Source organism: Haliaeetus albicilla, chromosome 10 (assembly GCF_947461875.1).
Source record: "Haliaeetus albicilla chromosome 10, bHalAlb1.1, whole genome shotgun sequence".
Lineage (NCBI taxonomy): Eukaryota > Metazoa > Chordata > Aves > Accipitriformes > Accipitridae > Haliaeetus > Haliaeetus albicilla.
The window spans coordinates 22,241,194-22,263,529 of record NC_091492.1 but is presented as its reverse complement, the minus strand read 5'-3'; the positions used below and the strand labels follow the sequence as shown (position 1 = coordinate 22,263,529).

General features: G+C 56.4%; 2 protein-coding genes across 2 annotated transcripts; both read right to left on the bottom strand.

Moving 5' to 3' along the window:
- Positions 1-1,027: 1,027 nt before the first annotated feature.
- Positions 1,028-13,427, bottom strand: GOT2 (glutamic-oxaloacetic transaminase 2). The gene is made up of 10 exons (XM_069793837.1): positions 13,284-13,427; positions 7,999-8,155; positions 6,354-6,482; positions 5,929-5,988; positions 5,646-5,807; positions 5,327-5,431; positions 4,247-4,397; positions 3,816-3,981; positions 2,710-2,860; positions 1,028-2,215 (listed from the first exon to the last, which is right to left on the bottom strand). Exons 1-10 carry the CDS (start codon positions 13,421-13,423, stop codon positions 2,093-2,095), a joined length of 1,344 nt encoding a protein of 447 aa, XP_069649938.1. The 5' UTR covers positions 13,424-13,427; the 3' UTR covers positions 1,028-2,092.
- Positions 13,428-14,596: 1,169 nt separating this feature from the next.
- On the bottom strand, positions 14,597-21,284 carry CALB2 (calbindin 2). The gene is made up of 11 exons (XM_069793833.1): positions 21,144-21,284; positions 17,854-17,930; positions 17,572-17,664; positions 17,422-17,502; positions 16,501-16,557; positions 16,317-16,394; positions 16,104-16,159; positions 15,856-15,895; positions 15,699-15,752; positions 15,387-15,458; positions 14,597-15,090 (listed from the first exon to the last, which is right to left on the bottom strand). The coding sequence occupies exons 1-11, from the start codon at positions 21,232-21,234 to the stop codon at positions 14,974-14,976; spliced, it is 816 nt and encodes a 271-aa protein (XP_069649934.1). The 5' UTR covers positions 21,235-21,284; the 3' UTR covers positions 14,597-14,973.
- Between the last annotated feature and the right edge of the window lie 1,052 nt (positions 21,285-22,336).

The following is a 22,336-nucleotide window of genomic DNA, read 5'->3' as shown; positions in this document are numbered from 1 at the left end:
CCCCGCCGCCCCCGGGCGTCGGCATCTCGGTCAGGAAGCGACGCTTAACCCGGGAACCAGCGGCGACGGGGTCCTGGCTTCGGGAAGCCCATCCCCATCGCTCTGCAGCTGAACCTGGAGGGACCCGCAGGCAAGGTCAGGGACAGAATGCAGGGCTCTGCTCCAGGCTCTATATTTATTGTCACAGAGAATGGGTCGCAGAAAGGCCTAACGCAGGGGAAAAGGGCTCTCCGCAACCAGAAGGCAGCTCCAGAGCCAGGCAGAACCGGGAAACCACAGCAGGACAACCCACAGCGCCATGGGGCAGCACCCACGGTGGCAGCAGCAGCACGGAAAGCGGTTTATTGCACAAATCACGGCAAGCGGCGGCTGTGGGCAGCAGGCCACGTAAACAATCATCCCCGTTAAAACTGCAAACCGTCTTGTCAGGGAGCAGCAGGAGGCTCCAGCCCTCTTCGGCCTCAGCAAGCAGCTCCCCCTCTGCCTGTACAGCACACAGTGACAGTGTGCACTAGGTGGGCCCATCCCAGCTCTGCAGGAGAACACAGCTGCTCTGATACAGCATGAGAAAGGACAGCTCTGCTCAATGCCCTGGTAGAGCTGCAAAGGGGAAACGTAGCAGTGGATGGAGAAAGCTCACGCAGACTCAGAGGTAACCCCTCCACCTCCACCTAGAGAGGCAGCCGTGCCTGCTGCAGGGAGGAACTCTGTCGTGCTCCAGTGGCTGGGCACAGGGTAGATGACCTTTGGAAACTCCATGCTCTCACCAACACCTACATTCAACCCTGCAGGCTTCAATTTCAGCTCCATGACATCAATTCCCACCTGGGGCAGCCTCAGCCTACACCCCTCTGGTGCTCTTGGGGCACACAGGTGGGATCTGCCCTCTCTCTATGTGGGATTCTCAGGAGATTAGGATTTCATGGGCCATACCAGATCCCCTGTGCTGGCATGTCCCCAAGAGGGAATGTTTGGCACACAGAAGGGACAGGATCCAGCTGTACGATGACAGGAGGAAGTTGCCAGCTCAACACAGCCATGCCCCAGTTTATTTGGATTAAAAATAAGAGTCCAGTGAGTCACAGAGCTCCAGGGACACTCAGTTTAGAAAGACAGAATGGGTTTTGAGTCGTCAGCTCTCAGACTTCCCTCAGGATCTTTCCCTCCTGTTTTCTGGTGTCACCAGAAATTTGGCTGAACAGAGCAGATGAGAGGGATACCCCTCACTCCCACATGAGGGTGGGCACAGCAGGGCCCACCTCTCAGCTTTGGGTCACACACACAGACTCTGCTTCACAGGGAGGGCTGCTGGGGTTGGTACAGGAACAGGGAGAGGCAGAGACCAACAGACAGCAGTTTACAGAGGAGGTTCTTATTCGGGGAGTGAGAAATTGTTTCACCTCAGGGTATGGGAGTGAAATCAGGAGAACCAGGCAGGTTTAGAGGAGGGATACTGGTCTGCCCCACACACTGATGCCACGGCGAATTACACCTGAAAGGAGATTCCCAGATGGAAAGAGTGAAGCCAGCAATGGAGCAGATTTTAGCAGTGAGAAGTCCCCTGAGCTGGTTGTCGGAGGACAGCTTTGGCACTGCCCAGTCCCAGGCCAGAAGGGTGGAGGAGGATGGAGCCTGCTGGCAGCAGGGGCCAGCTGAGGAGGTGGCAGGGGCACAGCTGAGCAGCCCTCCCACTCAGCCCACCCAGTTCCCTGCCCACTGCTGCTTGGGGCAGCAGCCGACAGCTGCACAAAGCCTTCTCATGAAGAAATGAACGTGGGGAAAGCCTTTGGTGCCTACGCTGGTAAGATGGCAGTGCTAAGCATTTGCTTCCTCCAGGGTAGATAGGTGCTGGGGCTGATGGACAAAGGATGGACAGCAGGGGAGAATGGCTGTGACGCACAGGAGCCAACAATGATGTCCCTGCTCCACAACACAGGGCAGTTTTGACTAGGCTTCTACAACTCATCTACAAGATACATTCAGCAGCGGCGTCAAGTGCTGTGGTTGGAAGTATTCTGCTTGTTTCCTTTCCCTCCCCATCTTCGACTGGTGGGGCAGGGAGTGCCACCAGCTCCAGGGCACACCTTTGTCTTTACTTTGTGACGTGATGGATGGCATGAGCCAGGTAACCTACATTGCCCGACGTAACTCCCGCCACAGAGATTCGTCCGTCCTTTGTCATATAGATGGAGAACTCCTTGATCAGCCGCTCCACCTGGGGTGAAAGAGCAGAGTTCAAACCACAGGCCAACCTCTACTCTGTTAGCAGAGTACAAGTTTACCCAGCTTGCCAGACCTGAAAGCAAACTGGGAGCCAGCAGACATGGCATCCCACTACCTGCAGAGCCAGCAGTGCACCCTGTAAACCAAGAGAGATGCTGCTCGGCTCTCGGGCAACACACAAACACCACAGATGTTCAGCCGGGAGTCACCTCACTTGAGCTACTGACCTTTAAGGTCACCTCAGAGTGGCACCAAGTGACTGTTTCCTTTAACAGATAAGCAAGCTATGTTTGCTTTCAACCTCCACAAGCACAGCAGGGAACAGAGCAAGACCTGGGCCCCCAGAATGCTCCAGTGCTGCAGGCTTGGAGGATGTTCCTCCTGGAGGAAGAACTGCTTACGAGGGCTCATTATGGCACCTGCAGTCAAGATCTTACTGACAAATACTGCAAATGACACCTTGAGACCACAGGAACTGTGGTTTACCTGCTCAGGCTTCAGCCCCGTGAAGCAGAACATGCCGATCTGGTCAGTGATGTGCTGCCAGTTGTGGGAAGATCCCTCTTTCTTGAGGTTGGACACCAGCTGAGTCCGCATGCTGATGATCCGGTCGGCCATGCCCTTCACCTCCACAAGCCTGAGAAGCCAACCCAGGAACCACTCAGAGCAGGGCTGGGACACAACAATGCTGCTCCCCCCTGCCAACTACTGGGAATCAACTCGCTCCACCTGGAGGGGCCTTGTACAGGGATGCAGACAAGCAAAGACCAGGGAGCGTGAACCTGTAGCTCCAGCTGGGGAACTGCTTCTGTCTCCTGGTACCTGAAGGTGACTGCTCTTTATTTATTCCATAGCTGTTGGACACTACTACCAGAGGACAGGCATCTCTTACTTCTGAAACCCACAGGTGAGTAGGAGGCCTCATGGTAGTGGTGCCCAAACCCAGGTAAAATATCTGCAGATAAACAAAGAGCACGGGGTACCTCCCAGGGCAGGTAGATATCCCCTGCTCCAAGGCAGCACAGCTAGGAGACATCTCTGCTGGGCCCTGGATCAGGCACAAGCATCAGCCTGCCAAAGAAACACAGCTCCCGGCAAAGCCACAACACACAGCCAGCCTTTGTTCTGTCAGGCCAGCTGCTGGCAGGGACTCGACACCGAGGGGCTGGCAGAGCAGCACAGGGTGACACCAGGACGGAGGCTTAGGGCTTGAGGGTTACATTCCTGGGTCTTATTCCCAGGGAGCTTCCGCTTCCCCCATGTGAGACATACTACGTGGCTACAACGCCTCAGTCAGTCTTCTCCACTCCTCAGATAGGCACCTCCTGCAGCCTTCAATCCTAGAGGAGCTTTATCCCCTCCTTTACAGTGTTTTCTGCCTTGGTAACACAAGGAAACCTGTTTATGTCAGGCTGGACCAATACCAGCTGATGCCAGGACACAAGCAGGGATTTCTCCAGAAGAAAGGGGTTCTGACTGTATCCCTGAAGCTATGAGCTGCCCATAACAGCAGCAGACAGTAAGTGCGGCACAGGGCCGCCACATAGAGACCTCACATCTCACTGTCGTGAGCATTAGGGGCTCCCTCTTACCACTCCTTCCGTAGGTCAGGGGTGTTCAGGATGATAGAGGCAATGCGGGCTCCGTTCAGGGGTGGGTTGGAGTACATGGGGCGGATGAGGATCTTCAGCTGTGACTCAACCCTCTTGGCTTCCTCTGCGTCACTGCAGATCACTGTGAAGGCGCCCGCACGCTCTCCTGAAAGATGGGCAATCAGGTCCCAGCCTTTGCCCTTGGATACCCAGGGCTGGGACAGGACTTATCCAAATGCCACATAGCTTTAGCAGAGCCCTGTTCTCTAGAAGGGTCTCCATCAGCCCCCAGCAGGTTCTCTCCTGCGCCCCAACCAGTACTGCAGGATGAATGCAGGCAGCAGAAAGACACTGGCTGCTAAACCCCAGAGGCAGCAGGGTCTCTCCAGCAGCCTGGATGAAACCATTTCCACACCATCTGCCCTACTCACCGTACAGCCCCATGTTCTTGGCATAGGACTGTGACAAGATGACGTTAATGCCCTGCTCAATGAAATACCGCACAGCCCAGGCATCCCGGTTGATGTCTCCACTGGCAAAGCCCTGGTAGGCCATGTCAAAGTACACGAGGAGGTTTCGTTTCTGCCAGCAAAGAGGGGAGAGAGTGTCACAGGAGCTGAACACCCCTCCAGGGAGCAGGGCAGCAGGCTGAAAAGAGCCATGCAGGCAGTGGCCTGCTCAACTGCAACTGTGCTCCTCCAGAAGTAGAGCTGTTCCCCTCTTTTGCCACAAGGAAGGCAGCCCCAAAACCATAGCTACCCACCACACATCAAAACAGCAGGGCAAGACCCTCCCAGGGCATTTAGGGGATGTGCAGTCTGGCCCAGGAGGCAGAATTGGGTTCAACAGTAATAAATTATTCCATTTCAGTATCTCCTGTATTATCAGTTTCCAGGAAAACCACCTGGGAACCCTTTGGGCAGGTGCCAGCCCTTCCAATGCTTCCAGGCAGATAACCCAGCCACATTGCCCCTTGGTTAGGAGACCCACAGCCATCTGTAGGCCCCAGAGGCCACTTTGGTATCTACCAGTTCTCAGGACACTACTATGGCCAGGCATCCCCAAACCAAATTTCACTGGCTACAGCTTGGGGGAGCAGCAGGAACTAAGAGAAGAAGGATGAAGGAAGAAACTGCCCCTATCTGTTTCCACCTGAAACTTGCGAGGAGACACCAGGCACGTGAAAGATCTTCCAGCTTTTTTAACTACACCAGTACTGGGAGCCCAGCTCCAGCTATCACAGCTCACTCTTTCAACCCTGCTGCTATCCCTTCATGTCTCCCAACCCCAGCTTCCTGGGAAGGTGCCAGCAGAAAGTCTGAGAGTCAGCTAGAAGCTTTATGAGTGCATTTGTCTGGCTCCTGTCTTCAGTACAGGAACATGACACCCATCCTGTCTTCAGGGAAGTAAGTAACCTTTAGTGCAGTGAAGACCAGATGCCACCCACGAAAGCACAGAGATGTGGTTTTCCCAGAAACAGCACAGCACCCCTGGGACACTCTACTGCTCACCTTCACCATAGCTGCCAACTCCTTCCATTGCTCCTGCCGGGGATCCACCCCGGTGGGGTTGTGAGCACAAGCATGCAAGAGGATGATGCTCTTCTCTGGAATTTTCTAAGGAAGATGTTACAGAGAATGAATTATTAGTGACATCCGAGCACTTTCCTCAGCAGCTGAGATGGGACTCTTGCCGCAGACAGCTTAGATGAGCTCTGCAAGGCTTCTAGCCTTGATTTGGTGCCTTCAGGCATCATATTTAGGCTAAAGCAAGAAGGTGACCTATCTCCCCACATCAGCTCCCTGCTTCCAGGCATGAAAGGCAACTCACAGAAATGTCATCCAGGGCTCCAGAGAAGTCAAGGCTACATGTCTTGGGGTCGTAGTAGCGGTAGGCCTGAAGTTGCAGGCCAGCATCACGGAAAATGGGTGTGTGATTTCCCCAGGATGGTTTGGGTAGATACACGTCACGGCTAGACTTGAAGAACCGTTGCTGATCAAGAGAGAGACAGAGCATTCAAACAGGTTTAACAGATTCAAGCAGTTAGAAAACCCCAAAGATTCAGCTCCAGTCAAAATATGTCCTTTCCTTCCCCCACCGGCCATGGACTTACCAAAAAGTTGGCTCCAATTCGCAGAGATCCAGTCCCAGAAATACCCTGCACAGTGACATACTGCAAGGGAAGAAACAAATACACGAGTCTGAGCAGCCATGGTATGATACAGGGAAAGCCCTGTCACTACATCAGCATTAGCAGAAGCACACCCAAACAGGGACATGGGGCTGGAGGGGACCACATGGGTCAGCAACTCCAGTTGTAGGGCAGGGAGTTAGGACCCCTGGCAAGGTTATTTCCCCTCCTCAGGAAGGGCTGTTTCACCCCAGCCTTCAGAGGAAGCAGTTAGCCTTGGGACTGGCCAGCTTGCAGCTCAGAGGCATGAGCACCCCTGCCAGTCCTTCCATTTTTGCTGGGCACCCATGTACCAACGGTGCGTCAGACAGCACTGTCCACGCCCTGCTTCCCAGCCTGCTCCTTACCCGGCCACTCTTGAAAGCCTCACTGTTTTCACCCAGAGCCAGTTCTGCAGATGCCCGGGTGAAATCCGCTAGCCCCCCAATGGGCAAATACTCCTTGTCCATCTTCTTGGATGCTATCATGGCCTCTGCCTGGGAAGGAGGACACACATTCAGCAAGGAAGGCATCATCACGGAGATGACGGCGGACAGCTCAAGGTTGCTTCTCTTCACATTTGCTCACTCAAAAGGGGGAAAGGTTGGTTTACAGGAGTTTCCCTTCAGAGATCAGGGCTCATTCCAAGCAAGGGGCAGCAGTAAACATTTCAGACAAAACCCTGCTTTTACCACGGGGCACAGGGTCCAGTGACCACCAGAGCCTTCAGTGGGTGCTATCATTGGTACAGCAGAGCCAGGAAACCTGGCGCCAGAGAAGACCACCGCTTCCAGCCCGTTACAAGTCAACATTGCTGCACAAGGACACACGTTTCTTTGCCCAAGCAGGAATTGTCCTGCAGGAAGGCGAGACTTGACTGTTGCTGAAAGGCAGAGATTGTCTCTACATAGGGAGACATCCCAAAAACAGACAGGGTAGCAAGCGCTTTGTAGGGCCTCATCATGCTGGGAATGTTATTGAACTACATAGATGGAGCAGGTTAAAAAAAAGAAATAATCCAGAAATCCCAGCCAGTTCTGAAAGCGGCCTGTCTGAAAGCTAGTCACCCAATCCTTAAACATGGCTCCCCCCAGCTTTGCTAACCTCTACTTCTTTCAAGCAGATTCTGCATCAGAAACCAGTCCGAGTCCTTACCTAACACAGGATCAGAGAGTGGCAGCAAGGACAGCAAAGAGCCACGCTTAGGAAAAATGCAGTGACGGAGATATATGGGATGCTCTGGGAACCCTATTTGTGCTCCCAGGACAGCAGGACAGACCCTGGCAGCATTCGCATACCACCAGGAAACTGTTCCTGTGACACCACCCAGGCTCCCAGTTGTGACCCAGCTGCCACACATGCTGACACAGGGAAAGCGAGGGCAAGGGATGGCTTTAAACCCCACACTGATGAGAAATGTGGACAATACATCCTCCCTGAGCCAAGGAGACCAGCCAGTCAATATGTGTGTCAGCTGCCAGCTATTTAAAAGCCTATTTCTACACTTACAGCCCTGAAAGGCTCCGTAATCCCCTCAAGGGCAGTGTCCACATCCAGTTCCCCAGGCTGGAGTTTTAGACTGGCTTATAGGGAAACTGGTAGCAACAGCTCAGCAGAATTTCTAAGACTAATCCATTAAGGTGACAATGTCAGCTCTTTCCTCCCATGTGGGCTGGCCCAGGGAACACCAGCCTATTCAAGAAACACTTTGAAGTTCAGAGGACAGCTAGGTTGGAGGGCTCATGGAAGTCAGCAACTAATTAGATTCACCTGGATGGGAACAGGACACATATTCCCTGCTTTATCCCCTACTACTTAATGGCTCTGTTGTGTCTTAGAAGCATTAGTACTGCTAACGGAGACATCCAAGAACACTGTCCTGCTCTGTTAGAGACAAAGCTTATTCTAAGGACCAACAGGCAAACCTTGCTTAGAGGCCTTCCCCCTCCCTGACCCTCCCACGGTGCCCAACACCTGGATCTGGCCCTGCCCAGCAGACAGCACCAGGCTTACCTTACGAACACAGTTCAGGACGTACGGCTTCCCGTTGTCGTCCCGGTATGCCCCAACACCCAGGTTCATCTTCTTGGAATTGGTGTCACGCTTGAAAGCTTCTGTCACACCCAGGATGGGGTCGGGGGGACCCATCTCCACGTGGGACCACCATGAGCTGAAGGGAAAACAAAGAAGCTAAGAATCAGGCTTGAGAACTGGGCAGGAACGTGCACCAACATGGCTAGAGAAAACCTCAAGGGAAATCTTGTCTTTAAACCATTGGAAAAGGTACAAGCAGTGGTAAGAGAATTATCCAGGGGGAAAAAAACCAACTCCTTTATGCCCCATGATCTGGCACTGCATTTTATGTTGCAGAATGGGCAAAGAGCTTCTGTGGCTGAAGATACCTGACCACCTCCAAGTTATTAATGCATAGAAATGCTTTCCTTATGTGCTGACACAAGAAAGTCCTGAGGAAACAAGACTTAAACTCTTATACTCTGGCCAAGTGCTGTCTCTTCACAGCCTACAGGTGGGATCACATAGATTAGTCCCCTCCAGGGAATCTGGGCCAGACCCAGGCAATTGCACGAAGCACGAATACGGAGCCTCTTCTGAACTCCTGGAAGGGCTCTCGTGCATGAAAATGAATCTGCTTTTCCCTCAACATTGGCTGATTGGCTGACCTAATAAGATATTTCCCTTCCCTGCCCTACAAGCTCTGCCTCGCTTGAAGAGGGATGTCATAGCCAAATGCTGTTTTCCTGGAAATCGCAGAGGACACTTTCTTCCCAGTGTGACAAGCTCCAATATGAAGGCCCCTTCCCTTCAAGCATGAAACCTCCCTGCATCAGGAGGAGCTTTGTGCCCCACTCTCCAGCAGCCGCTCTACAAACCACCTGCCTCTGCCCTGTTGGCAGGACATCCTGAAGATGGAAAGGCTCTCTTAATGTCAAGGGCAGACCATACCACGCTATAAAAAGAAACGTGCTATTCTCTCTTTGGCCTGAGCCTCTCTGCCCAGCCCTACGTCCAGACTTCGCAGGCTTGTAGGTAGTGCAAGTGAAGTGGTGTGATGGTTTTTAACCTGCCTGGCAGAGGGCTATGGCTGTAACAGTCCCCTCTTGAAGACAGGATTACTAAAGAAGGCGACTCCACTCAGCTCTGAGCATCCTGACTCATAGCATCACACTGGCACTTACCCAGACCCCTGAGCTTGGCAGGGGACAAAGCATGAAGCATAAGGTAGATTGGGTCTATCTCCTCTGGGGTAGGATTCAGTCTTGATTGCTAAAAGAGAAGCTCTCACAGCTAATGCTGCCACATATCAGCTTTACAAAGCTTTGCAGCCCGGGGAAGGCTGCCTCACATCAAGATAACTAGCTTTCCCAACACAAGAATGCTGTCCCGGGGCTGGATCCTGCCCCAGGCAATGCCAGCAGCCTGGAGCCACCCCGGGGCCAGCCAGACCTCCTGCTGAGTGCTTGGTGTGGTGACAGATACAGCACATCTGAAGACAGCAGGGCCTGGCAGGTTAAGGAAGCTCTAACACTGATGTAATCAGCAGAACTCACAAAATCACCTTCTCCCTCCACTCTGTCCCCGTTTTGGGTCAACTTAGACCCAGTTTAGTCACTACATAAACACACTTTGCACTAGCATGTGTGTGTAGATTGCATCTCATCAGAGCCCCAAACATCATTGGTCCTCTTCAGACTTATCTGCTCTTCCCATCAGTACAGGATTTCCAAATAAAAAGCCTCCATTTCCCCTCTTGACAGGCTCTGTGGAAAAAAGGGCAGCAAACACATGAGGCAGAGCCAGCTCAGGCAGTTTAAAAATGGAAGATGTGCTTAGCATTTTCTAGACCACTAATAAGTCTTAATTACCTCTCTGGTTAAGTACAGGATCAACTTAGAAAGGAAGATGAGTGAGTCATGCCAGCAGCATGCACCCTCCAGAGAGGGACACGGGCTGCAACAGCAGGGAGGGAGCAGCCTGGGGAGCCAACCTGAGCACGACACACTGACAGGGCTGTCGGGGCAAAAAACTCCTGCAGATTCAGGCAGCTTGCAACGCTGCTTCGGAAAACCTCTCGTGACGCCTTCCTGGTAATGGAGGAGCAGGGGAAGAGAGAAACGCACTCTGCACAGGAACGTGGCCCTCTGCAGTTTACCTGGTCTAGGATAATTTTGGTATCAAGGGCTGCAGGAGCCCAGCCATCTATTTTAAAGAGCTGCTGTTTCTGAGACAGTGGCGGCACCTTCATTCTGCTGGGCTTTTCACCAAGCGGCTTACAGTGTTTTGGGTATTTAGGTCCCGATCCTGCGAACACTTAAGCAGGTCACTGGGGTCTAATATATACTACTGCTGCAATTAATGCTGATCCTGCAGGCTAAGCTGCAGCACTCCAGAGAGTTAAGTACTTTCATTCTGAGCCGGTCTTTCTATCAGCTTAAGGCAGCGAAGGGTAGGTTTAGGACTGATTTTCCCACTCTCAGCCTACAGGTTTTCAGGTGAAGGCCAAAGAAAGACTCCTCTGCTGTTTCCAGGGAGGTGAGCTTGCAGGGAGACAGGAGAAAAAAGTCCAGGCTGAGTGGCCCGAACACATCAGGATACCCAAGAGATTACAGAGGCAAAGCTTTCTCAACAGGGGTTTGGGAAAAGAGATCTATTATGGATCTGAGGCCACAAGTCCTAACACACAGCTGCTCCTACATTACTGTAATGTTGTTGCCTTTGCACTGCGTTATATTTTTATTTTGAGCAATTAAAAGAGCATTGGTCTTGAATAAAGGTCAAAGTTATAAACTGCACATCTTCTCTGCCAGGCTGGAGGCATTTCAGTGTGGAAAACTAAATGAAGGTAAGTCTAAGCTGGGGTTGAACTACCTGAGGGATATCCGATGTAAGCCAAAGAAAGCACATTTTCCAGCTACAGGACTTGAACATTGGCAGCCCGAGTTAGAGTTTAGATGCTGAGCAGACCCGGTATTCAAGCAGTCTCCATACGCTTCAGCCAGGCTGGTCTTCCAAGCCAGTTTCATGCAAGCGCAACGTGACAGATGGGACAGAGAGGGTAGGAAAACGCACCAGGAACTGCATAAACAGCAACACCCTTTAAAAATGTATGTGGAGCTCATGGCCTGAGTTGCAGAGACCTAAGAGTGTGCTCATGGACTCAAGCCAAGCCCAAAAAGCAAGTTTTCCTGTAGTTAAGCAAGTATTCACAAGTCCAGTGAACATTTCCATTGTGAAAAGGCCAATCCCCGTTCCCTGAGGTACAGCCACATAGGATACTGGATTTCAAAACCTCTGCCAAAGCCCCTACAGCAGTTCTGCAAGCCGGAGCAGAGCAGAGGGGCCAAAGGCAATGCTGTCTGGATACCACAGCTAAAGCAAATATTTACACAAGAACAATGCCAACAGGCTGCTGGCTACTATGGTCCTTTCAAGCCTAAAAATTCATTGCCCCAGCCAGCTGTAGTAAGCGTCCCACCAGGAAAAGCATTTAAAATAGCCGTCTCATGATACATCAGAGCAGCAGACTGAGTTATCACCTTAATTAGCATTTGTGTGTCAAGGGAGCCATTTTAACCATTTCGTATCTCTTAATCTTTGTCCTGATTTCAGAAAGACCATTCCCAGCACAGAGCAATGGTAACAGCTCCAAGCACCAGAGCACCACGTGAAGTTGCTGAAAATAAGGAATCAGAAACTGCTAATCACTGCTTAGTATCCCCTGTCGCGGGATAAGGAGCCACTCTTCCCGCACGCTGCATGGGAACAACTAAGGACTGTGCACAAAGGCTCTTTACTTACAAAAGGGATGGTCTGTGTCTCTTTTAAGTGACCTTAATTCAATTTGGTAATTTGTAGTTTGCTATATAACAAGCTTGAAAAAAGCAAAGCTATTGCCAGTGGGCTTGCATACTTTTCACAGGCCTGCTACAGTCCAAGGGCAGAAAACACAAGTTCTAGATAGCTGCTCTTCCGTACCTGCTGAGAAAAGCCAGACAGCTGCCTCTGAAGAAGCAGGGGCTGGGAGCATTTGTCTCACAAGACAGCAAGGGGCCACGCTAGACAGAACAGGGTTAATCAATATCTAATAGCCTTCTTTATCTGCTGGAATGGGGAAATAAAAACCCACTGCTTTCCTACACTGACAAGGGCTGGGAACTCTTCCTTAAAGCTTCTTGAGCCAGTGTAGGCCAGGAGTCAAAGGGCTCTGGAGAGCAGGAAGGCCTTGCCCACATCCCTCTGCACGCTCTGCTTCTTGGCCACTTGGTCATGGTTGTGTGCCCAGCCAGTGCCCTGCGGCTCTCAGGTCAGCTGTACTTTGTGGAGCTGTTCTGGGCTCTTCACAGGGCTCCAGCTGCACCCTGGAGCTTTCTACCCATCCCTCTGCAGGCTTCAGAGACAGTGGAATCCAGAGCTGCCAGTGCAGAAGTGGTTCTCACTGGTCCTCCCTCGCTCCCATCCCACTCATGCCAGGCTTTGCGCACCTAAAGGCATAGCTCTAGCACAGGCAAAACTGCACACCGGCAGCACGGCCCCAGCCCCATTTCATGGTGGATGGCGGGTCCCTGTAGACCCACTACACAGTGCGCAATTCCCAGGCCCATTTCACGGTGCATGGGATCCCCTTGGTCTCACTACAAGCTGCATGGTGGGGAGCAGCGCCCCAGCCCCATTTCACAGTGCATGGTGTCCCTCCGGCCCCATTACACAGTGCACACCAAAAGAAGCACCCCAGCCCCACTTCTCGGCGCACAGGGTCCTCCCGGCCCCGCTGCACAGTGCACACCACCAGCAGCACCCCGGCCCCGCTGCACAGGGTGCCCCCGGCCCCATCTCTCGGTGCAGGGGGTCCCCCCGGCCCCGTTGCACGGTGCAAGCCGGTACCCCGGCGCGGTGCACGTGCGCGCGCCACCCCGCCGCACGCCCACGCGCCCTCCACGGCCGTTCCTCAAGGGCAGGCTGGGGGCGCCGGGCCCGGCGGCAGCCAATCAGAACGCGAAGAGGTGCCGCGCGCCCCCCGACTCCTGCATTCCCCGGCCAATCCGCGCGCCGTCGCCCCGGCAACCCCCTTCCCCGCCGCGACGTCACCGGCGGCGCCTACAGGCTCCACGGAGGGACACGCTTTCCCATCCCCCCCACCGCGAAGCGCCCGCTCCCCGCAGCCCACCCCCCGACCCGACCCGCCTCGCCCTACAGGGATCGCCCAGCACCGGGCCCGGCGGCGGCGCGGCCCTCGGCGGCGGGAAAGTCCCTCCGCCGGCACCAGCTAAACCGCCCCTCACCTAGCGCGGGCGGCGGCGAAGCGCGGGACGGTGAGGAGCCGGTGGCTGTGCAGGAGAGCCATGGCGGCGGCGGAGGCAAGGGGGCTGGCGAGCGCACACTTCACACCGCGGCCGAGCGCCTCGCGCCCCGCCCCGCGCATGCGTCCCCCCGCTCCGGCATCCCGCCCCCTAGCAGCCGGGAGGGCTACCTGCGGCCGCGCCGCCCGCCCGGTTCTGCGCCGTCCTGGCCGCAGTGGGGGGCTCGCCTGGGACGCGGTGGGCCGCACTGGGCTGTACTGGGACATAGAGGACTGTACTGCACCATGGTAGGCTGTACAGCGCTGTGCTTGGCTGTATTGGACTGTGCAGCACCGTACGGGGCCATACGGGTCTGTACAGGGCGGTTATGGGGCCACACTGGGCTATACAGGAATGTAATGCACCATACTGGGCTGTACAGGGCCATACTGGGCTGTACTTGGCCATATGGAGCTGTACAGGGCTGCGCAGGACTGTGTTGGGCCATACTGGGCTCTATGGGGCTGTACTTGGCCGTATAGGACTGCACCATGCCATACAGGGCTGTACAGGGCTGTACTGGGACATAAAGGACTGTACTGCACCATGCTGAGCTGTACAGCACTGTACTGGGCTGTGCTTAGCTGTACAGGGCTGTACAGCAGCATATGGGGCCATACAGGGCTTTATACGGCAGTATTGGGCTGCACTGGGCTGTACTGAGCCATACAGGACTGTATTGCACCATACTGGGCTGCACTGGACTGTACAGGGCTGTATTGGGCCACACTGGGCTGTGTGCAGCTGTACTCGGCCGTATAGGACTGCACTGTACCATGCTGGGCTGTACAGAGCTGTACTGGGCCATACAGGACTGCACTGCAACATACTGGGCTGTACAGGGCTGCACCGGGCCACACATGGTTGTACTGTACCATAGAGGGCTGTACCGAGCCATACTGGGCTGTACAGGGTTATACTGGGCCATAATGAACTATAGGGGGCCATACAGGACTGAATTGCACCATACTGGGCTGTATAGGGTTGTACTGGGCTGTACATGGCCATATAGGACTGCACTGCACCATAGTGGGCTGTACAGAGCTGTACTTGGCCCTACAGAATGATATTGTACCATACTGGGCTATATAGGGCTGAACTGGGCTGTACAGGGGCTGCCCCCCACCCCCAGCATCGCACTGACGTCACCACCATGGCCCCCACCCAGCCACCCACACTTGCACCCTGTACCCACTGCCACTGTTGACACCCATGGTGGGGGGGGGGGCTCAGCCTTGAAGCCAGCAAGGCTCTGGTCTAGCAGTACTTGAATTTATTTGTAAACTCTTCTTTGGTAAACGATAAAAACACAAGAAAAGACCAAATGAAAACGACCCCCCCCCCCCCAACAAAAAATAATAATAATAATGAAACCAACCAGGCAGAATGGGGTAAAAAAAATAAAGTAAAATAAGGGTTTTCCCCCAAGGTGGGATTTTAACAATCTACAGCAAACCCAAGAGCTGCTGGGCGAGCGCTGGCAGGGGGTGGGGTGGGGGGCAGTGGGCACTGAGCCCCCACTCGGGGCTCAGCACCCACCCCCTCCCCAGCCCCCCCCACCAGCGCTGCAGTGGTGGGTGCTCCCCCACTGTGCTTGTTTTTCGGTGAGGAAGAGCTTGAGGTGGGGGGGGTCCTACATGGGGGGCTCATTGCAGAGCACGATCTCCAGTTCCTTGCGGTAGAGTTTGCCCCCATCAGAGAGGTTCATGATGCTCTTCCTGTAGTTGGTGAGCTGCTGGATGTTCATCTCCTGGAAGGAACAGGGAGGAATGGGTGGTAATGGTGGGGCTGAGCACCCTGGTTCTCCCTGGGGTAGGCACCCCCAGGCTGGGACACCCATGTCCCCCCTGCCACCGCCAGCTCTGGCACAGCCTCCCATGGGGACACAGGGTTGGCATCTAGACCAGCGTCTCTCCTGGTGCCTGGGGAACATGGATGGAGGGGGTGGAAGATGCTGCTGGGAGAGGGGAGGAGGCACGGAGGGGTGTGGTGGTCTGGAGGGGGGGGCACCCCGGCTCCGTCCCCCACTTAATCCTCCCCACTTACTTTCTTATTCTTCTCGTACAGGTCTTTCAAAAGCGCGTCCAGCTCATTCTCGTCAATGAAGCCACTTCCATCCTGGATAACGAGGGAAGGACATCAGCAGGGGGTAGGACACAAGCCCCATAAGCCCCCCCGCAAGGCATGGCTGTGGGGGGCACCCTCAGACCCTTAGCCAGCACAGCCAGGTGTAAACCCAGCGCTCGCACCCTAAATCAGAGCAGGGAATTGACCCAGCCGAAAACACATGGGTTGGTTTGGGGTTTTTTTGCTGAGTTATATTTATTTGGGGCAGCTTCCTAGGAGCCGGCTCCCTACCTTGTCATAGAAGGCGAAGATGGCGTTGAACTCCTCCGAGGACAGCTTCATCCCCTGAGCAGTGGCAAGGAACATTGGAGCATGAGGAAGGGGACAGAGATGCAAGCAAGGAACAGGAATGTTTGGGGTTTTTTTTTTATTATTACTTTTATTTTACCTGGAACTTCAGAAGGAAATTTTCTTGCACGGGCAAAAGTCTGTAAAACAAGAAGGACTGGGATGAGCTGGAAGCCACCAGGAGAAGACACTTTTTTTTAAACCAAAATCACTTTTTGTTCAGAAACATGAGCAAATTAAAGAGGAAAACTGTTTTCCTCGGAAGTTGGAGCAGAGTCTTCCTAGACACAAGTGTTCCAGGGTGTCTTTCCCTCCCCACCACTTCCTTCTCGCCGCCTGTGACCTTACCGGGACATCTCCGAGAGGCCCAGCTTCCCATCACCGTTCATGTCGAACATCCGCAGCTGCCGGGACACAAGTGGCACCTTGTCACCCATCGCCACCTCCTCCCCTCTCTCCCACCCGCTGTGGGGTGGCGAGATCCCCTGAGGCTGGGGGCGGGACCTGCCCTGCCTCTGGAGAGCCGTGATCCCCCAGGACCAGCCCGGAGGTCCCACTTACGATGGTCTGCGTGTACTCTTGCAGCTTGGGCTCATCATAGGGCCGGTTTGCCTTCTTCAGCAGGTCCGACAAGAAGCCCTGGAAGGAGAGAGGGCTTTGCTGGCTGTCCCCATCCCTGGCTGTCCCAGCGGGGATGCTCCACCAGCAGGGACCCAGCTCAGCCCACCCCACGCCCACAGCCCACCTTGAGCTCGTTGGCTTCGATGTAGCCACTGCGGTCCGTGTCGTACCTGCGCCAAGCCTGTGAAGCAGCCACCGTGAATGTTAGTGTGGGCTTGTGTCCTACGTTTCCCCCACCACCGACAAGTGGGTACCCCCATAACCCCCCCACTTGGAGCATCCCCCACCACCCTAGCAGAGATGGGGTCATCTCATGTCTTCAATCTTGGCTTGTGGTGGTCTGAGCAGTGCCACATGCTCTCCCTTGGGGCTGGATGCTTTTGGTCATCCCCATAGCAAGAGTTCAAGTGCTGTTATCCTCACCCCCACGTGCAAGGCTGGGCTTTAAGGTTTGATTGCATCCCCCAATTAAACAATAGCACCCACTTAACCCCCCCACCATGCCATGGAGCGCTCCTCTTTCTGCCATCGCCTCCACCCTGGGTTCATTTTCCAAGCACAAGCTATCCCTGCCCGGCATGCTGCACACCCCTCTCTACCCCCAGCCGTGTTTCAGTCCCCATCAGCAATTTCTCTCCCACCCTGCAGATGGGTTCACCCCGTGCAAGGGCACAGCGAGGTTTTGGGGTGGCCCAGAGCAGTGTTCTGCTTCAGCACATCCCTTGGACACTAAGGACTGACCACCCCAAAGGGGGAATTTACAGAAACAGCTCCAAATCTCTGCACCTCACCTCACCTGGAGACCTGGATGAGGTGCCTGGCTGCCCTGAGAGGTGCCCGAGGGGCACCGAGGACTGGGAAAACTCACCACACTCCTGCTCTCCCCCCAAACCAGCACCTCCTCCCAATGCTGAGTTAAAGCCAAGAGTCTGGGGGAGACCCAGGGAGGTTTGGGCAATGCCAGCACTCGGTTGTTTCTCCATGGTGGAGCCAGGCACCGGGGACCAAATCCCATGGAAGCCCCAACACAGCCTGTCCTGCTCACCTCCATGAACTCCGAGCTGGAGCCCACATGCTGGCGGAAACACAGCAGGAAATTCTCCTCCGTGGGCAGGATCTGGGCCAGCTGCGGGGAACACGAGCGTCAGGGGGGAACGTGAGCATCCCGGGGATGTGCAGGGCCAGCACCACTCACCTCCGCCATCTCAATTTTGCCATCTGCATTTTTGTCGTACTTATGCATGAACTCCTTCATCTTGTCACCCAAGTCGTCGTTCTTGGAGTCCGGCTGGCAAGGAGAGGGGATGGGAGCGTTTAACTCCCCACCCCCAGGCTGGTGTCCCCCCCTTCCCTCCCAGAGGTGCCCTGGTCCTGCTTGTCACTGCCATTCCCAAAGGAGATGGGGTTGACGTGAGCCTGAACCTTTGGGCAGGAGGGAATGGGGGAAGGAAGGAACAAAACCAGGAGAGGCCCTTACCACACCCGCCCCCTTCCTCGCACTTTCCAGCTCCTGGAAGAAGTTTTCCAGCTCTTTGCCTTCGATGTAGCCATTTCCTAGGGAAGGAAAAAAATGCAGTAAGTCACCCCCCACCCCCCACAGTGTCAGAGGGCAGGAGGTGAGGGAGGGATGGTCCTGGGGGATGCAGCTCCTGTCCCCCTCCGCATGGGGACACGGCTCCGAGGTGACTGTGGCAGCAAAGAAACACCAGCTGATGCCGGGGGCTATACAAACCCGGCAATGCCCGAATTTGCAGAGAGCCGGAGCCCCCACATGTTGTAGCTCGGAGCGGGGGCATAACCCCAGGCTTGTCCCCTGCGCCTGCTTGTAGGGTGCAGGGGGCTTTGTCCCCATCCCAGTGTTTGCTGCATTTTCTGCATCTGATGCTGTAAGTGGGTGGTTTAATTAAACCTCTCTGTCCTGCCCGAGCATCCCCCAAGCAGGACTGTCTCCTCTCAACCCACTGTGGGGGCCAGTGAGGGCAAACAGGGAACAGAGACAAGGCAGCCAGCACAGCGTCATCCCCCTGGTGCAGGATCAGTCCCAGGATGGGGTCAGCCCAGCACTGGTCTCTGAGGTGGCCGGGGACTCAGAAAGGTCCCTGTTCCATGTAACCCCCCACCCCTGCCTGCCGATCTCTGTGCCAAGATGTGGTTCCTATGGAACTGGGGGTATCCACCACCTTTCCTTGCCCGCAGGATGCTCGGTGGCAGGACGGCTCAGCCAGGACCCAACCATGGATCACTCCCACAGCACTGGCCCTTGGTGGCTTTGAGGGGGTGACTGGCATGCTTCGAAGCAGCAGGGTCGTGCCACAGCTGGGAGACCTCAGTGAGGACACCGGCTCCACGGTGCTGCCAGGCAAGATGTCACCTCCCTGCCAGAAATTGTCCCTCCTACCAACAACTGGGCACAGCTGGGGGACACTGCCCTTTCCTCCAAAGTGCCTGAATGAGGGATAGCCAGGGCTATTCCTCATGGGCATCCCCCCCCAAAAAACCCATCCCCATTTCAGCCCCCAGAGGCTCGGGCCATGGTGCCCTGCTCTGCGCCGCCTTCGGCATCATCACCCGCGGGCTCCCTAGCAGCATCTTCTCCCCTGGGAATAACCCATCCACATCCCTGCTGGAAGCGCCTGGGGAAGTCCCAGGGCACCTTCCTCTTTGATGGCCTCATCCCGACAGATGAGCATCATCCCTCCCAGGAGCGGACAAGGGGCTCTGGTGATGTCAGGGTGCTGGTGTGAGCCACCGAGGGGCTTAGCTTTCTGCTGCACTTCCCAGGGGTTTTGCTTTTGTGGGTGTGGGAGAGCCCCCAGTTCCTTTGAATTCAGTTGGAAAAAAAAAAAAATCAGCAGGAGTTTTGAGCAGGGAAAAAGAATAACTCCAAGAAAAGTCATGGCCAGTAGCTTGGTTTCTCCCAAGCATCAGCTTGGACAGGTCTGATCTGTGTCCGCAGAGCAGCAGGGTGCGGAGCAGCTCTCCCCTCCAGAGAGCCATGGCCAGTCCATGCGGCTGCACTTCGGAGCCTCCCTGCACCACAGAGCCACGGGACAGCCGTGGCTGGCAAAGTGAGGACATAAAAGACACCCAAAGAGACATCTCTGGGGCATCAGGAGCCTTAAGGGGAAGCAGGTGAAAACACCATTGGAGAGGTTTAAGCGCAGGGAAGAGCTTGGGTGAGACAGCCCCGTGCGCAGGGGGATGAACCCCAGGTCCCTCCATCACCCCGTGCCCGTCGGCAGAGGGAAGCAGCCACAGCTGTTGGATCTCCCACCTGGTGTGGCCAAGCATCGTCCTTGTCAAGGCCTCCATCTCCCCCGCCACCCGAGTCCCTCCTCTCCTGAGCACCTGCCGTGGCGCAGCCCGACAGCGTTGCCCTGGCCAGGAGCCGCGGGCCAAGCTGGATCCGTGCCTGCCTCTGTGTTTTGGAGATGACGGAGCACATCCAAGGGCGCAGTGGGATGTGCTGCAGGAAGGCAGCTGGACACCCCACACCAGGAGCGGCCCACTCCCACGGGGCTGTGACCGTCCCACCCTCCCCAACCCCTCGGCTGCTCCAGTGCCAGCTCCAGCGCCAGCTCCAGCAGTGACAGAGACAGCTGTGCTCGCGTGCCCCGGCGCTGTGGGGCCGCAGGAGGGACCCCGACGGCGCAGCCAGGAGGGCACCCAGAGCAGGCTGAGCTTCAGCACGCCCAGAACACTGCATGACGCAGTTCCCAGCGGGGGTCGGTCCCCAAACCTCCCCCCGGGGACTGGAGACCCAGGGAAGGGCAAGTGCTTTCTCCCGGGCTCCTCTTCCCAGAGGGCTGAGCCTCCTTCACTGCACCACAGCCCTGAGATAAACTATTTTCCGACCAAAACGATGCAGCTTTTTGCATTCCCTGTCCCTCTCCCCCCTTTCTGGGGCTGACAGTGATGGGGACTAGGGGTGGCATGCTCAGCTGTGACTCCGTGGGGAGGTGACATCCCTGTTGGGGGCATGGCCACTGCCACAGCATCCCCGGGGAGAGGTTTTGCTGGGCTGGGGAGCAGGTGGAGAGGGACCGCGCGCTCCAGCCATGGAGGGGCCATTCCTCACCCTGCTCCAGGCAAGGGACACCCCCTCTGTCACCCCCCCACCTCCAGGGCAAGGGGGTGGCCCTGGGGCCAGGCTGGTGGCCGTGTTGTCCCCCAAAGAGCCAGGCAACCCAGGTGCCAAGGTTGGGGCACCACGGCGGCAGAAGGGATGGAGGGGACTGATGGTGGGCACCAGGCAAGGGTTTCCTGGGAGGGGACATGGTGGGAAGGGCAGGACCCCCCCCCCGGCCAGCACCCAGGGATGACAGCAGCCCTGAGCAAACCCCAGCTCTTGGGGGACCCGGCACTCGGGGGACGCACGAAGGAGACCCGGGGCTCAACGTCCCACGGGCTGGGAGCTCCCGGCGGGGGCCGGTGCTGGGGCTCCCCAGCCTTTCCCGACGGGGAGGTCCGGGGGGGGGGGTGATGGTGTCCCCGATCCCGGAGCTCCCCCGCGACGGGGCTGCGCCCCGGGGGTTCTCCATCGTCCTGGGGGCTCTCCATTGCCCCGGGAGCTCTCCGTTTTCCCCGGGCAGCGGCGGCGGAGGCTCTACTTCCTCTGGGCTTCCCCCCGACGAGATGTCCAGGGACTCTCCATCATGTCCCCCCCCGCCCCGCCCCAGCCCCGCACTCCCGGGGATGTTCAGCCCGCTGCCCTCCCCGCCGGTTTTGGGGGGGTGACGGCGGGTCCCCCCGCGTCCCGGGACTGACCGTCCGCGTCGAAATGTCGCCAGACGTCGAGGAACTGAGAGGCGGTGAGCTCGGCCAGGTGGAGGTGCGGGGCCTGCTGCGGGCCGGCCATCTCCCGCTCCCGCCGCCGCCGCCGCTGCCGCCGCCGCCCTCCCGCCCGCCGCCTTTTATACCCGCCGCCGCCGCCGCCGCCCGCCGCCGCCAGGGGGCGCCGCTGCCCCGGGACACCGGCCGGGCACCGGGGGGGGCGGGCAGCGGGACACCGGCATCGCGGGGGGGGGACGGGACACGGGGACACCCGGACACCGGGACACCGGCACCGCCACGGGAGCGGGCACCGGGAGACCGGGACCGGCAGGGGCAACACTGGGCACCGTGGGGGACAGCCTGCACCCTGCCACTTGTCCCTGCCTTGTCACCTACCTCTGCGCTATGTCACCTACCCTGCTTGACGTCACCTACCCCTGCCCCATGTCGCCTACCCCTGCTCTATGTCACCTGCCCCGCTTGACGTCACCTACCCCATCACCTATCCCTGCCCCATGTCACCTACCCCTGCCCTGTCACCTGCCCTGCCTAATGTCACCTACCCCTGTCCTGACACCTAGCCCTGCCTTGTCACCCTGCCCTGGCCGGCCACCTCCTCCCGCCTATCACTGCATCCCTTCCCCAAGTCCCTGCATCCCTTCCTGTGCCACCCAGCCCTCATCCACATCACCCAGCCCTACCCGTCACCGTGTCCCTGCCCTGTGTCACTGCATCTGTGTGCCTTGTCACTGCCCCCCCCCCCGCCTCACTGGGCTCCTGATGGCAGCTTTGTGGCTCACGATTTGCTGGTCCTAACAGGATGAGCAGGGCGGAGGCAGTCCCAGTGCCACCGCCACCGAGGAACCGTGCAATGGCCACAGCAGGGCTGTCACCCGTGACACACGGCTGGGGCAAGGATGTGAAACCTGGACACTGTGCCTGTCTTTTGGAGGTGCTTAGTTGCTGGCTGGGGTTAAACCACGGCAGGAGGAAAACCCAAGGAACCCTTGGATTGAGGTTTTGCCATCCCTGCTGGAGGGGGCCTCCTTGGAGGGATGGGAGTGATGTTCATCCCAAAAAGCAATGTTTCTCACCCGGGCTCCCCTTGCCACCCGCCATTTCATCGGGGGATTTTCTTTTCCCAAGTTTTCCCAAACAGCAGGGAAATTTCCAGGCCCAAACAAACA

Coding starts and splice junctions, on each gene's coding strand:
- GOT2 (XM_069793837.1), bottom strand. CDS start 13,423: ATGCGCGGGGCGGGGCGCGAGGCGCTCGGCCGCGGTGTGAAGTGTGCG. Junction 4,398..5,326: donor AGTTGGCAGCTATGGTGAAG/GTGAGCAGTAGA, acceptor CTTTGCTGGCAG/AAACGAAACCTCCTCGTGTA. Junction 2,216..2,709: donor CGGGGCTGAAGCCTGAGCAG/GTAAACCACAGT, acceptor CTTTCACCCCAG/GTGGAGCGGCTGATCAAGGA.
- CALB2 (XM_069793833.1), bottom strand. CDS start 21,234: ATGGCCGGCCCGCAGCAGGCCCCGCACCTCCACCTGGCCGAGCTCACC. Junction 16,160..16,316: donor AAGAGTACACGCAGACCATC/GTAAGTGGGACC, acceptor GTGTCCCGGCAG/CTGCGGATGTTCGACATGAA. Junction 15,091..15,386: donor TGTACGAGAAGAATAAGAAA/GTAAGTGGGGAG, acceptor TGTTCCTTCCAG/GAGATGAACATCCAGCAGCT.